Source organism: Electrophorus electricus, chromosome 23, assembly GCF_013358815.1.
Source record: "Electrophorus electricus isolate fEleEle1 chromosome 23, fEleEle1.pri, whole genome shotgun sequence".
NCBI classification, from domain to species: Eukaryota; Metazoa; Chordata; class Actinopteri; order Gymnotiformes; family Gymnotidae; genus Electrophorus; species Electrophorus electricus.
In genome coordinates, this window is record NC_049557.1 from 3,160,454 (window position 1) to 3,175,453 (window position 15,000).

The following is a 15,000-nucleotide window of genomic DNA, read 5'->3' on the forward strand; positions in this document are numbered from 1 at the left end:
ATAGGTCAATAGAATGTCATCTCTTGTTAAACCTTTTCAACAGGGTTTGTACTGCCTTCTGGTACATCATTTAATGGCAGGCCAGAAAACATCAGTTATGACATGAATTACAGGTCATATGTGTTTGAAACTATACATGCATAAAACTAGTGAAAGGGTTTTAGGTAAAGAACGGTGGTTTTGGTTCATGCCGCTGTTTGATAGTTATGTCAGTGCAGAATCATAGACATGAAAAAGACAGATGACATGGGGAGGCACCATCAAATGGAGGCAAACGCCCAGTATAATGAATAATACAACTGTCCTCAGGCCAGTGGGAGAATGCGCATAAAGACTGAAATGTTTTTGTGAGGATGAAGGCAAACTTGTCCTCTTGGCCGTTGTCATAAGTCAGTCAATCGTTTTGCTTGTGTCAAAGATGGAAAGGATGCAGTCTGAATATGCCTCATTGGACTCAGTGCCATAGAGAAACACATTAATTAATTTTGTGAGTGAGGCCGTGTGGAGAGAGAGAGAGAGAGAGAGAGAGAGAGAGAGAGAGAGAGAGAGAGAGAGAGAGAGAGAGAGACAGAGAGAGAGAGAGTGAGAGCTTCTTTGAGTAGAGCCCAAATAATTGTCAACATATTTCTGCCCACTCCGTTATCGCGCTTAGACCACCAGATTGGCACCATATGGTTCCTCTTAACCACACTACGACTCGATGTTACTCATATACGAGGCACCACATGACAGGCGATTGAGTGTTTTTCCTTTTTTAAAAGAATCGAAGCGTACACGCTGCAGATTGGAGAGCGGATATTCCGGAGCTGGGAGGGAGGGTGGGGGTTTGGGGGGAGCAGGGTGCTGATGGGGTCTCTTCAACCTGGCTGACCGACCGCTGTGTCACGCTGGCTGCGCCAAACCGGAGAGAATTTTGCCGCGTTGGAGATTCAAAGGCACGACAGAAGGAAGAGGAGGGGTGCGACGTAGAGGAGCGGAAAAGATGAGACGAGAAGTTGCGGGGCTCGACGTTTCTCATCACTGCTTCGCTAGTGACGGGACTTCAGTCACAAACCGCGCCTTTGATTCTCGTGTCCGTACCCGGCGGTGATCGCAGCCGACGCTCAGGACGGATGAACGCAGAAGTGTTGTAGCGATTACGCACTTGTATGTGGGCTGGCAACGATGTGGTGCATCAATTGCGCGTCGGATAAGACTCCGGCGATTCTGCACAACAAGCTGGTGTACTGGTAAGCGCGTTGGGTATCGATTCAGGTTTTATCAGTTGGCAAGGTTGTCAGCCAGGTCTGTTTTATCAGGTTTATTTTGAGGTTTGATATCAAGCCACCAGAGCTGATTCAAATCAACGAAAGGTCGTGTTCACGAACATTTCTTTGTACAGAAGTGGTATCGTAAGGTTTGGAAAAGGAAATCGGTCACTGTGGCGCTTGTGTACAGATTGCAAAACAAGTGAAACCGTGTTAGCAGGTCCTGTGCGTTGCCTCAGTGGAACTGACATCGTCATAGGAGCGCTATAGGAGAGACGCAATGATTACCACCATTGGGGCCAGTTTAACAGGAAAGGCTAACCGTTCCCTTTAATTATAGGCCGCGTTCTGGACATTTCTGTCGGTATAATTGAGGCAGGTATGGAATGACCTCACTCTGGCTATATTCGCCATTGGATGTGTTTTTGCTGGGAGAACTATTGCATGGTGGACATCTAGCCTTGCCATGATGAATCCATGCAGTGGAAGGAAACATGACCATTATGTGATCTGACTGTATGTTATGTCTGTGCCATTCTGAGCACTACGAGGGAGAACTTTAATGGCACGTTATAATGATACCGAAGCCCACGTGATGTTTGCTTATGATTCATGCCCACATGCTGTGCTGTTTTGTAGTTTCTTCTCTTTTTCTCCGAGGTCTGTTTCTAACTTTGCTGTCGCTGTCGGAGCAGGCTTACGATGTTCTTCAGGGCTAGAATGTTGCAGGATTGTATGCCACTGAGAATAAAGACAGAATACATACTGAATATATACAGAATACATACTGAACATGCCATTCTGGAGAATCTGTCTGTCTGTCTGTCTGTCTGTCTGTCTCACTGGACCTTTCAGTTTCTCTCTCACTTTGCCTCTCTCTGTGTGTCTCTCCTGCACATTCTCTCTCTTTTCCTCTCTCTCACCTTTCCATTCTCTCTTTCTGTTCTTCCTAGTAGGGGGTCCGCTGACAAACGTCTGCTAGTCTCTAGCAGTGAAGCTGAGATCAAACTGGAAAAAGTGTTTCATTTCTGTTTTTTACAGGCTGCTGTGAATTATAACACACAGAGAGAGAGAGAGAGAGAGAGAGAGAGAGAGAGAGAGAGAGAGAGAAGGAGAGAGGCAAGCAAGGCAGACTGGTAGGCTGCCAAGACGTGTTTCAGGCTTCGCAGATCTACCTTGTCATTGTGTGCTCCTGAAGTGCACCATGCAACAACTTTAGAAAGGATTTATGGCGTAGGATGTCACTTTCATGTTGCACTCTGCAGCAACGAGATGATCTCAGAGACCTGCGGTGACTGTAATACAACATGTTTTAAGTAGACGTAGGTTATCTCTATAAAAGCTAACGGTGTCCTCTTCCGTTCGTGTGCAGGTGTTCGCCACATGATATCAGTGGTTCACCCGAATGAGAACCCTGCATGTTTTGTGCTAAACCTCCACTATTTGTGAGTCCCAATGGCACCGGCAGCACAGCCACTCTCTTATGAAATAGCAGCTCTCAGCATACAGGTGGTGTGTTTTTACATGTGTGTCTTGCAGCATATCTTGACGTCTCCGCAGGCAAGACTGAGTCACTACCAAGACCTTCGTTAATTATGTCTGAGTCAAGAGCAAGACCCAAAAAAAAGGCCAAGACCATAACTGGGATTAGGTAGTCAAGTTCAGCTCAAGATCAAGACCAAAAAATTAGAGTTCAATTTAAGGTCATGAGTCTGTTTTCCGATTCCAGCTATGAATTGAAGACAGGTTATCAGCGTTCAGTTTTCATCTTTATCTTTTGAACCTAACAAATGAATAAGGTAGAAATGCCAAAAGTAACAACAAAGCCACACCTTCAAGGCATCTTTTTGCTTTGGCAATATCTCATAACTGGACATGAATTTTGGCAAACAAACCTTCGTTTAAAGTTCCTGCAACTGTGATTATCTTTAAGTTATTGCAACAACAACCACATCAGTAGGGATTCCTGCACTTTTTTTCCATGATTCCCACAGTGTTTGTTGATGGTTTAGATTTTTCATGGCATTGGCTGGTCTTGGGAAGTAATTCCTTTTTCCAGTTGTCTGAGACTAAATAAAAAAGTCGATGACAAGTCCAAGTAATTTCTCAGTGTGATCTCAAGAGTGGTCTCAAACACCACTAGTTTCAGGACTGCATATTATCGAGTATTTTTTCTCTGTGACTCCATGGTGTTATTCCATCTCAGACAAGCTGTTCTTTTCACTTTCGCTACCTGAGAACCAAGCAACAAATCTTCTGTCTGCCTAAATAAAGACACCCATTCTACAGCCGTGGTTGGAAATGGTGCTACCAAGTGATAATGAAAGGTAGTCTTCTCCTGGAGATGCTGAAGCGGTCAGCAGGTGGGGCTGTGAGACACAGCCTGTGAGGCCTTAACGGAAAGAGCTTTAAGTGTTAAGGCGTCACAGATGTGACTGGGTTGGGGGTGGGGGAGGTTATGGTCTCAAACCGCAGAACGTTCAGCATTTTAACTGAACGCTGGTCCTTTGAGAAACTCGCTCAAGGGACCGTCCTACTCTGGCAGCAGCCACGGAGTGAAGGAGCCAGCGAAAGAGAGCGTGTGTTTAAGCACGACCGAGTCAGTGGGTCTAGAGAACCTCTCCCTCGGTTGCGCTTAACCACACTCTAGCAACATGCTAGCGACATGATGTCAGGTTCTGGGTTCAGTCGATCGCGGACATGGCCCCCACAGAACGGGAATGAGTTCTAACCGATGTTGTTCATGAACTGCGTTCATACGGAAGTTTCAGGCAGCAGGTTGCCTCAGCCGGTTTAATCTGATTCCACACAGAACCGGCCCCGAGGGGAGCGGCCGAGCTAGCACCGGGCAAGCACCAGGGAAGACGAGGAAATAAAGAGCTTTTTTGTGCCCGCTTAACTGGAGTGCAAAGAGGGTCTCTCTCCTCCACTGCACCCCAGCCTGCCCCCTCTCTCTCTCTCTCTCTCTCTCTCTCTCTCGCGCTCTCTCTCTCTCTCTCTCTCTCTCTCTCTCTCTCTCTCTCTCTCTCTCTCTCTCTCTCTCTCTCTCGCTCTCTCTCTCTTTCTGTCTGGTACAGATGTGGGCAGGACTGGCCTCCACTGCCAAGACTGTGTGCGTGCTCTCAGTGGGGGTTTCGGTCAGATGCCAGCACAGCTCTCTGCTGTTTCTAAAGGCTGCAGAGGACAATGTGGTGATTCAGTGCCATGTGCCATTTTCAGACTTCGGCTCCTCTGTGTTGCAGCTCCGCCGTGTTGCTCCCGTATATTTATATATATATATAAATGGTGGTTGTTGTCTCTTCAGGGGAAGCTGTTGAGGCTCCTAAGCTGCATTAAGGCTGTGTGTCTTTTGTTTGAAAGGACGTGTGCAAATGCCGGAGTCATGGCCAGCCATTTTTTCCCTCCTGTTCTGGCATGCACTTCTCTCTTTCTCTCTCCCTCACTCTCTCTCTTTGTCTTTCTCTCTCTCTCTCTCTCTCTCTCTCCCTCCCTCCATGACGCATCCCCCGCTCATTCTGCCCTGGCCACCTGTCTGCCCATCCTGGGCTTTAGCCAATAGCAGCGGTCGAATGGTCTTTGTGTACTGGAGTGAGGCCACACCCACATCTCTCTTCTTCTGCGTTTTTCCTGATCTCTCTCTCTCTCTCTCTCTCTCTCTCTCTCTCTCCGTTTTCTGTTTATCCACTACACTCAGATATCTGTGACGGGTTATTTGCTGAGTCGTGTTCGTTCTCTCCTCTCCCAGTATCTCCCAGTATCTCCCAGTATCTCCCAGTATCTCTTCCATGCCTTCATCTCCCTGCTCCAGTCTTCCTCTCTCTCTCTCTTCACTGATGCCCACACAGCTCTTTTGCCTGCCCTGATCCACTTATCGCTGCGCTACCGTGCTGTGGCCGGTCCAAGCCGGATCCGGGCCCGCTTTCTCCAGGGCATGTAGTGCGCCTTACAGCGTCCGCGCGGGGAGCAGCTGCGTGGTGCTCACGTGCGCCGCGCCTTCTGTCCTCGGATCTATAATAAGCCGCGCCGATGCTTTCACGCTTTGCCTCCGTTTTTACCTGTGACGGAGTCTGAGTCTGCACAATACCCGGCTTTCTCGCACTGCCTGGTGTGATTACACAGGCGCACACACACACCCACACTTACACACACACACAGAATCAAAGGATCCTCAAATAAACACCCCAATGACTCAGACAGGTTACCGTTCCTTTTTAAGTGTTAGATGAAACCATATGGTGCCCAGCATGATTAAGGAGTTACAATTAAGCGTGTTCTTTATTAAGGCAGACACCATCACAATAGGCCCCCTATACACATGTGCACACGCACTGGCAGGCCCATATGTTCAAACACACACACACACACACACACACACACACAAGCTCTCCTACACAGGTACACAAGCATGCACATGGCCATGGCAGTAGGTTCACTGATCAGTTGGCATCCTCATACACTCACGTGCCAGCACGTGCATGTGCACACGTGCACACGTCAGCCGGCACAGAGGGAAGCCGATTAAAGCTAAGACTGCACTTCCTAGCCAGAGGAACCTGTGCCCCGAGGCAGAGAGAGGGGGAGGTCTTATCTCTCATTTTCCTTTACTAACCTATTTTTTGTGTTGTTGTTTGTTTGTTTTTGTTAAAATCGATTTCCCTGATTCATTCAGCTGGTACACCAGATGGGTAACCACTGTTTGACATCTCTCTGGGATCTCTCCAGCTATGACACCCACTGCTTCATGGCCATGGGACAGAATGAACAGGATTGCAGACACATTGCATGCATGGCTTTCTTTGTTATTTGATTATTACACTGAATGTTCTCTGTTGATGCACCGTCGATGGGCTCCATAGTGTCGGCTGCCAGGGCTTGGAATGGCCCACCATATAAGGATGCTAACCCAATAAGCAGCTGTCCCGGTGGCCTCTAGTACTGGTTGCAGTGGTGTGCATTGCATGGCTGGTTGGTTTTGTGTATTGTTTCTGAGTTATTACATGGGATGCCACTGACACACATTAATTGGTACATAGATTTACACTGAGCTATCTGAAGACAGAATTCAATAAACCCTCCAAGATCAATTCCTCTTTCTCTCTCTCTCTCTCTCTCTCTCTCTGGCTAACTTTCTGGCTCTTGTTCCCTCACTCACTCTCTCTATCTCTTGTTCTGTCGCTCTCTCTCTCTCCTTCTCTCGCTAACTGAGCGCAGATGCCTAGTCACCTGTCAGAAGACAAATTCCGTTCTTTTGCTTCCATAACAGATCAATATTAATTTTCTCAGGAGCATAACACACTGCAGCGAAATGTATTTAGGAACTCATCAATATTTTGTTGACTATTTTCTTACATTATGGGATTTCTACAACCGATATCAGGACCAGACCAAAGTCCTTCTGGGTACCAATATGTCTGCTGGTGTTTGAATTATTAAAACCGGAATGCATAATACACGACTGGTATGGATCATGTAAAAACATATGCTGATATTTAGATTTTTTAATACAGAATAAGTAAGAGAACCTTTTTTTGCTTTCTCATTCCCCTAATACGTACTATTACAAAAAGAAACTGTCGCACATTAATTTAGAGCAAAGATGTTTTGGCCTTAAATGTAAGTACAGTGTTCATATCTGACTCGCTATGTTTCCCAGTCCAGCGTTCTTCTCTAAGCACATCCGTAGCTGGAATTCTTTCAGTTGTGGAAAAGGGCAGAGCAGTTGGCATCAACTTTGGTAAAGAGGACTGTTTCTTCAACTTTGGTGCACATCTGCTATAAGGAAATTATCCGATTGTAAACGATTATAGAGGGAGAATTTTCTAGAAGCATTCCTGGAACCTTCTTGATTTGACAGACAATACGAACAAAGCCTCAGAATTCATATCTTCTGATGTAAGGGAAGGTAAGAGCCTAAGAACAAGCACACACAGCCACAGCATGCAGGGCCAGCCAGGTAAACATTCTGACCATGAATGGAACGATTAACTCACCATACACTCAGCTGCGATGCTACTGTTAACACTAGCACAGTGAAACAGGTCTTCAGAAGTGCAGTGAGTAGCACAGTGAAACAGGTCTTCAGAAGTGCAGTGAGTAGCACAGTGAAACAGGTCTTCAGAAGTGCAGTGAGTAGCACAGTGAAACAGGTCTTCAGAAGTGCAGTGAGTAGCACAGTGAAACAGGTCTTCAGAAGTGCAGTGAGTAGCACAGTGAAACAGGTCTTCAGAAGCGCAGTGAGTAGCACAGTGAAACAGGTCTTCAGAAGTGCAGTGAGTAGCACAGTGAAACAGGTCTTCAGAAGCGCAGTGAGTAGCACAGTGAAACAGGTCTTCAGAAGCGCAGTGAGTAGCACAGTGAAACAGGTCTTCAGTAGCGCAGTGAGTAGCACAGTGAAACAGATCTTGAGTAGCACAATGAGTAGCACCATGAAACATCTTGAGTAGCACAGTGAGTAGAACAGTGAAACAGATCTTCAGTAGTGCAGTGAGTAGCACAGTTAAACAGATCTTCAGTAGCACAGTGAGTAGCACAGTAAAACAGATCTTGAATAGTGCAGTGAGTAGCACCATGAACCATCTTGAGTAGCACAGTGAGTAGAACAGTGAAACAGATCTTCAGTAGTGCAGTGAGTAGCACAGTTAAACAGATCGTCAGTAGCACAGTGAGTAGCACAGTGAAACAGATCTTGAGTAGCGCAGTGAGTAGCACAGTGAAACATATCTTGAGTAGCTCAGTGATTAGCACAGTGAAACATCTTGAGTAGCACAGTGAGTAGAACACTGAAACAGATCATCAGTAGCACAGTGAGTAGCACAGTGAAAAATATCTTCAGTAGAACAGTGAGTGAAACAGATCTTCAGTAGCACAGTGAGTAGCAGACTGAAACATCTTGAGTAGCACAGCGAGTAGCACAGTAAAACAGATCTTCAGTAGTAGAGTGAGTAGCACAGTGAAACAGATCTTCAGTAGCACAGTGAGTAGCACAGTAAAACAGATCTTCAGTAGTAGAGTGAGTAGCACAGTAAAACAGATCTTCAGTAGTAGAGTGAGTAGCACAGTGAAACAGATCTTCAGTAGAACAGTGAGTGGCACAGTGAAACAGATCTTCAGTAGCACAGTGAGTAGCAGAGTGAATCAGATCTTGAGCAGCACAGTGAAACATCTTCAGTAGCAGAGTGAGTAGCACAGTGAAACAGATCGTCACTAGCACAGTAGCACACACTTTTCTACTGCTTCTTCTCCTTCTTTTAATGGACTCACTAAAGGCAGTCCGTTCATTTTGATTACAGATGTATAGAGCAGGTGCAGGTGAGTGAGGGTTTGTCCTCAGTCTGGGTTCAGTGATGGGTTAACGAGGCATGTGATCTCTGTCAGCCTCCAGCTTAGCTTTTAAATGAACAGCCCTCCAGTTCCCTACAGAGGATCATTAAATATAGCCAATGCTGACCAACCATGTCCTCATGAAAATAGCTACTACTGACTCGTTTTTTCTTTCTGTCTCACCAGCAGTTACTCTCTCACACACACACACACACACACACGCGCACACGCACGCGCGCACACACGTACCCACAGACACTACCTGCTATGTGTATAATGACCTTTGACTGATCTCAATAAATCAGTAAGGGAACAGGCATTTTATTCTGTAGTGATAATTTAAGGCAATTAGAGAGTCATTATGCTACCAAACTGCCTATTTGTCAGCTGACAGTTGGAAGTGGATATTAGAGACCTCTGCTTAAGTATTGGAATAATTTGCCTCATCGAGTCGTTTTGGGAAATGTCTTTTTCCAGTGTCATTCCATAGCAGATGCTTCACACTGTTCTACCCTGTGTCTCTTAATGTCGGTGAAGTCCAGCCGGGGGTCGGCGCTGGCGCTGGGGTCATCACGGGCACGGTAATGGCCACGGGCAGAAACCTCCATGCAAGGGCATGACAGGATGGCGAAAGACGCTGGGCGAAGATTACTGGGTCGTCTGCATGTGCTTTGGAGTGAAGCCGGAGTTCTGGGAATGCTTTTCGTGGGAATATGCATTGATATTGCATCATACATTCATTAGTATCTTTTAAAAAATGGCCTGAACATGACAGCGAATGTTTGATGGAATAAGTGACAGTGCTTTTTCTGATTCAGTGTTCTGTCTCACACATACGTGCTGCATACCACGTGCGCACTGTAGCCATTACCTCACAATAGGATCAGGTGATTCAGAAGGGGAGTGTGTTTTCACGGCTCTGGTGGGGTGTGGGCTTGATGTAGTTCTCATCTGTGGGCGGTGTGCATCTGGGCGTGTGTCTGTACGCGTCTGTGCGTGTGTCTCTGAGCCTCCACTGTTCTAAGGGGAGGGTCCAGTGCACAAGCATTCGAGTCTTTGCTCACACACACACACTTACACTCACATATACAAACAAGCACATATATGCACATGCAGTCCTGGGTGGGGTATTTCTTCACTCTCTACATGGGCATCATGGCTTCACACACTTATGCTTGCCTGCTCAAATACAGACATACAGGTAAAGGTAGAGCAAAATAAGGGGGTCATGTGATTTGAAGGGCGGAGCTGATGAGTTTGTGTGCTACCAACATGCATGTCTACTGTAATTCAGTAGTGGGCATCTAGTGAGGCTAAACTTCAATAGACTTCAGCTGCTATAGAAGCACTTTCTTGCTCTTTCCTGTCACTGGGTTAGTCCTTTTACGCTTTGTTTGTGGTTACCAGTGCTATGTTTCTGTGTTGGTGGTTACCAAGCCCATGTTGTGAAGAGAGATTTGTTGTGCTGAGAGAGTGAATGCGAAGGAGAGGAAGAGAGAGACAGGCAGAGGGCAGAGGTAGAGCGGGGGTGAAGGAAGCTGGGATGAGGTCTCGTCCGTGTGCGTTACCAGAGCCGTGAGGTGTGGAGCGAGTGAGCGAAACTGGAGGCGTTAACTGGGTTCCCGTTTCACGACAGTGACAGGAGCCCACTGCAGTCGCTCGGAGATTTTGTATGCCGTGGTCAACCTGATCCCAGAACAGTGCCGGAGCTCTTTACAGCCTCGAACATGTTGAACACAGCCTGCTGTGATCGGCAAGCTGAGCCACAGAGGTAGCCGAGACTCTGTGTGTGTGTGTGTGTGTGTGTGTGTTTGTCCTGAGCCATGTGGTTCCACCGGAAGAGGAAACTCCCCCATAGGGCCCGAGCCTACATGTGAGTATAACAGTAGGCTTGTGTCTGTGGAGGGTCAACAGCAAGCTGCTATACATTCTTGCCTCTGTGTGTGTGTGTGTGTGTGTGTGTGTGTGTGTGTGTGTGTGTGTGTGTGTGTGTGCGCGTGTGCGCGTGCATACTGTGATGCACGTGTTGTGGTCACTGTGATAGTGGAGTGAGTAGAGTGGGTGTGTTATGATGAAAGGAAGTGCTAGTCAGAGGGTGAAGCACTCGAGCAATAGTACCCCCCCCACAGGGCCGAGAACACCAGGGGCTGATGGTACAGCGGGGTGATTTTTCCACTCTTCCTTGACGCTCTATCTCTCCCTCTCTTCCCTTCCTCTCTGTCTGCCTCTCTCTCTTTTCCTCCTGCGCTCTTATTTTTTCTGACTCATCATCGGGTGACTCAGCGCCGCAAAGCTGTCGCTACCCATGGTTCCTGGCATCTATCACATGACAGAGTGGCACACATGGCTCTTATTGTTTTGTTTTGTTTTTTTTCCCGCTCTTTCCTCTCCTCCTCCTCCTCCCGTCCTCTGTCCCTTTCCCTCGCTCACTCCATCGACCCTGCGCTCCTCTTTCACATCCTGCTCTCCCTACCTCCTCGTCCAGGTCCTAGCTTCCTCCACTCCTAAGCAGGGCAGTGGCTGCACATGGCTGTTTGCAGGACCGGTGTTATGTTGGCGTGTTGATATGGCCTTACCTTCGGCGCTCGTCCCGCGGGGATGTTTTGGTCTTGTCGTCGGCGTGGCGACAGCACTGGGAGGCGACAACCACGTGCTCTCTCTCTCTCTCTCTCTCTCTCTCTCCCTCTCTCTCTCTCTTCGGTCTTGTTGCTAACCTCCTTTGCTCAGGTCAGCTCAGAGAGGCTTCGTTTGAGGCTGCGTGTAGGCCTTCATGCTCTCTTTCTCTGTATCGCCCTCTCCCTCTGTCTCCCTTTCTCTCCCTCTGTCTCCCTTTCTCTCCCTTTCTCTCCCTCTGTCTCCCTTTCTCTCCCTCTGTCTCCCTTTTTCTCCCTCTGTCTCCCTTTCTCTCCCTCTGTCTCAGTGTGGAGGGAGACCCTCACTGCGGGGACACGGGTAGTTTCTCCGACAGCTCCTGCAGCCAGGGCCCCTACTTGGGGGGCTTGGACCGGTACGGGAAGCCTAGTGGAGAGCCTCCAGGCCCTCAGGGGCCCCCCGTGGCCCCCTCGAGCCCGGCGAGCCTTGCCTGGGCCCAGCGCACGCGCCACCAGCCCGCCAGCCTGGCTCTGCGCAAACAGGAAGAGGAGGAGAACAAACGCTGTAAAGCGCTGTCAGACAGCTATGAGCTCTCCACAGACCTGCAGGACAAGAAGGTGTGTGTGTGTGTGTGTGTGTGTGTGCATGTGTGTGTGTGTGTGTGTGTGTGTGTGTGTGTGTGTGTGTGTGTGTGTGTGTGTGTGTGTGCGTGTGTGCCTGTCTGTGAGTGTGTGTTCAGACACACACTTCCTAACTCTTTATGTGAAATCTCTTACTAGATTTGGCTGTAAATTCAAATTACATTTTACATTTCAGGTAACCTTTTTCAAGCATTCAAAGCAATTAGAACATCATTCAAACTAAATGACATTGCTGTCTGTTCTATTACATATGGCGTTAAATATCTACTGCAGGCTATTCAGTATAACACAACATAATGTGAATGTGAGTTCAAACTTAGCGCCACCATGGTTCCTGCCTGCTGTGGCTAACCACCAGTTTCATACTGTAACATGAGCAGTGTGTGTTTCAGGCTTTTGGCCAACCCTTCTTCCATCAGCCATGATTATGGGCAAAACAAAAGCAACAGAGAATTATGTGAAAATCAGTGAGTGTTTACGATAACAGGAGGCTGGTTGTTTGCCAACACAATGGATGACTCATGACATGACGTGCAGATTAACAGAAATCATTTTCATTAAAATATAACAAAAGCATCCTTTCAACACACAAGAGCTTTACACCAGTCAATTACTGTGCTGAAGATGTAAAAATAAACCAGTCTAGAAATGATTTTAATGTTCTGTCTACAATGATCTTTTTAAAGTGACTTCAGTTTATAGTTTAAATGAAGCCTGTTAGACGTCGTTAGACGTAGCAACACACCTCCACCTACAGGCTGGATACTAAAGGCAGTGCACTTCCACCTTCAGGCGGGGTACTGACGGCAGTGCACCTCCACCTACAGGCTGGGTACTACCTCTCTCCATCTCTCCCCCAGGTGGAGATGTTAGAGCGGAAATATGGTGGGTCCTTGCTGAGCAGAAGAGCAGCCCGCACCATCCAAACAGCCTTCCGGCAGTATCGCATGAACAAGAACTTCCAGCGTCTGCGCAGCTCCGCCTCGGAAAGCCGCATGACTCGGCGCATTATCCTCTCTAACATGCGCATGCAGTACTCCTTCGACGAGCGTCAGCCGCAGGTACGACACCTCGGCTACCCCCGCAAACCCGGCAGGGGATTCTTTCATCACCGTGGACAGGGGTTTTAGGTCTGACAACCGACAACAATCCTCGCCAGGCCTGCGCAAAACAGCTTCTGTTGCACTTAATATCCGTTACCGCGTGTCGAGAGGCTATTTGCCCCCGAATGGGGGTGGGGAGGGGTACCGTGATGTGCTGTGACGTACTCTGTTCACTCTTCTCAGGTGCAGTCCCAGACCCAATCCCAGGCTCAGCAGCAGCGTTACACCCCCGCAAACCCACCCACCATGGGCGTGGCCAGCCAGACGGGCGCCGGGGCCACCGAGCAGGAGGCCGGCTCGCCCTCGCATTCCGACCAGGAAGAGTACAGCCGCAGGGACGATGCCTTTAGCAAACAAGTAAAGATTATATGACCGATATAAAACAGATTGGCCTAAACACGGGCTGTTACCTTCAGATTAAATCAGGGCTCAGATTAAATAAGAGATAAATGGAGTGCGGATGTGATAACTATAGGACTCCCGAGGGGCAAGTTCCTGCAGAAGAACCAGCGGTCATTTCGTGTGCGACCATGCACCACGCTCCACTGACACCATTTGACCCGTATACCATATTAGATCAACAGGAAAACTTTAGGCCTTTTGCGGACTGGTACCAACTGCATTGCTTGGTCCTATAGCAACGGTTGCCATGTGCAATAACTCAGACAAAAAGCCATGCATTTTGGATTGCTTTTGGTGGGAGGCGGCCAGAAAAACAAGAAAGAAACAAAACAGAGGAATTTGCCAGAATCAGACCAAAAAAAAGCGTGCTGTTGAGCACAGGGCATCTGCTCCAGTGAGTGAAGATTCCAGGGGCCAGACAGAATGGAACTGGGCCCCTGTCGACTGACTGCCCAGACAGTCTGGTTACCCTGCTTGGCTTTAGCTCTGTGCCCTGTATGAGTGGCCCTTAGACATTCCAGAAGGAATTTCAGAATAAATTTTACAATAAAATAAATTTTAACATTGCAATGTCAAGATTTTTAGAAACTTTAGAGATTTTCATGCTCCTGTATTTCCATGCTGCTTCTGATTTGTAAAAATGAAAGGCCTTAGTTTTATTTATAATGTCTTCACTCATTAATGTTTTTAATGTATTCATTCCTTCAAATGTGAATGCTTAATGGTATTCAAAAATGTTAAAATGATTGAAGAAGATCTGACCAGTAATCTGATTAGAACGACTATGCTTATGCCTTACCTGTGTGTGTGTGTGTGTGTGTGTGTGTGTGTGTGTTTGTGTGTGTGTGTGTGTGTGTGTGTGTGTCTCAGGTGACGTCCCTAGCAGACTCCATGGATGACACGCTGACATGCCAGTCAAGCCGCGGCGACTCACAGGAGGGCGCAGGCGACGACTTCACCGAGTGTGTGTGGAGCAGCAAGGCGTCGTTGGTGTCACGGCGTGGGGGCGGGGCCGAGCGGGGCCGGGGTGGGGCCATGCTGGGGGGCATGCACGAGGACAGCACGGCCACGTCCTACAGCGACGTGACGCTGTACATGGACGACGGCATGCCAGCTTCACCCCTGTCCATCGAGCGTGCCCCCAGCAGCACAGACACGGAGTACTGGGGCATGGGCGCAGGCCCGGGCGTGGGCAGCCGCGAGGACAGCCGCGAGACGGAGGGCAGAGGTAGCAGCACCAGCCGGCGCAGCACGCCATGCACGGAGTGCCGCGACTTCCGCCTGCGCGGCGCCCACCTGCCCGTACTGACCGTCGAGCCGCCCAGCGACAGCTCCGTGGACATGAGTGACCGCTCCGACCGCGGCTCCCTCGGCCGGCAGCTGCTCTACGAGCAGGAGCCGGCGGGCGGAGGGGGCGGGGCGGGCGGAGGGGGCGGGGCGGGGGGAGGAGCCTCGCCTCAGGGAACGCTCAAACACAACCCGGCCGCCCGCTCCGCCAGCACCTGCACAGCGCAGGGCCAGACCCGCCCCGTGGGCCGGCCCATCCCCTCGCCCCTGCCCACCCACCTGCCCCACCACGCCATGCTGCTGCACCACCAGCACGCGCCGCACCCTCCACCGCACATGCACCACCCGCTGCACCACCACCACCACCACCCGGCCCTCCCCCACCTACACCACCCGTACCCGGAGCCC

The 15,000-nt window shown here is 49.0% G+C and overlaps 1 protein-coding gene across 4 annotated transcripts in view; it reads left to right on the forward strand.

Annotated features, from left to right (window-relative positions):
- LOC113589830 (IQ motif and SEC7 domain-containing protein 2) overlaps positions 1 to 15,000 on the forward strand; it is a 61,366-nt gene that overhangs the window by 34,620 nt on the left and 11,746 nt on the right. For 3 of the 4 annotated variants that reach the window (XM_035521871.1, XM_035521872.1, XM_035521874.1), the window contains 4 exons: positions 11,488 to 11,776; positions 12,661 to 12,861; positions 13,087 to 13,260; positions 14,176 to 15,000. The exon at positions 14,176 to 15,000 is cut by the window's right edge and continues 305 nt beyond it. In XM_035521871.1, coding sequence (XP_035377764.1) covers positions 11,488 to 11,776; positions 12,661 to 12,861; positions 13,087 to 13,260; positions 14,176 to 15,000 — 1,489 coding nt within the window. Of the gene's footprint in view, positions 1 to 866; positions 1,230 to 11,487; positions 11,777 to 12,660; positions 12,862 to 13,086; positions 13,261 to 14,175 lie in introns of those variants that run through there. The other variant, XM_035521873.1, reaches the window with a different exon arrangement.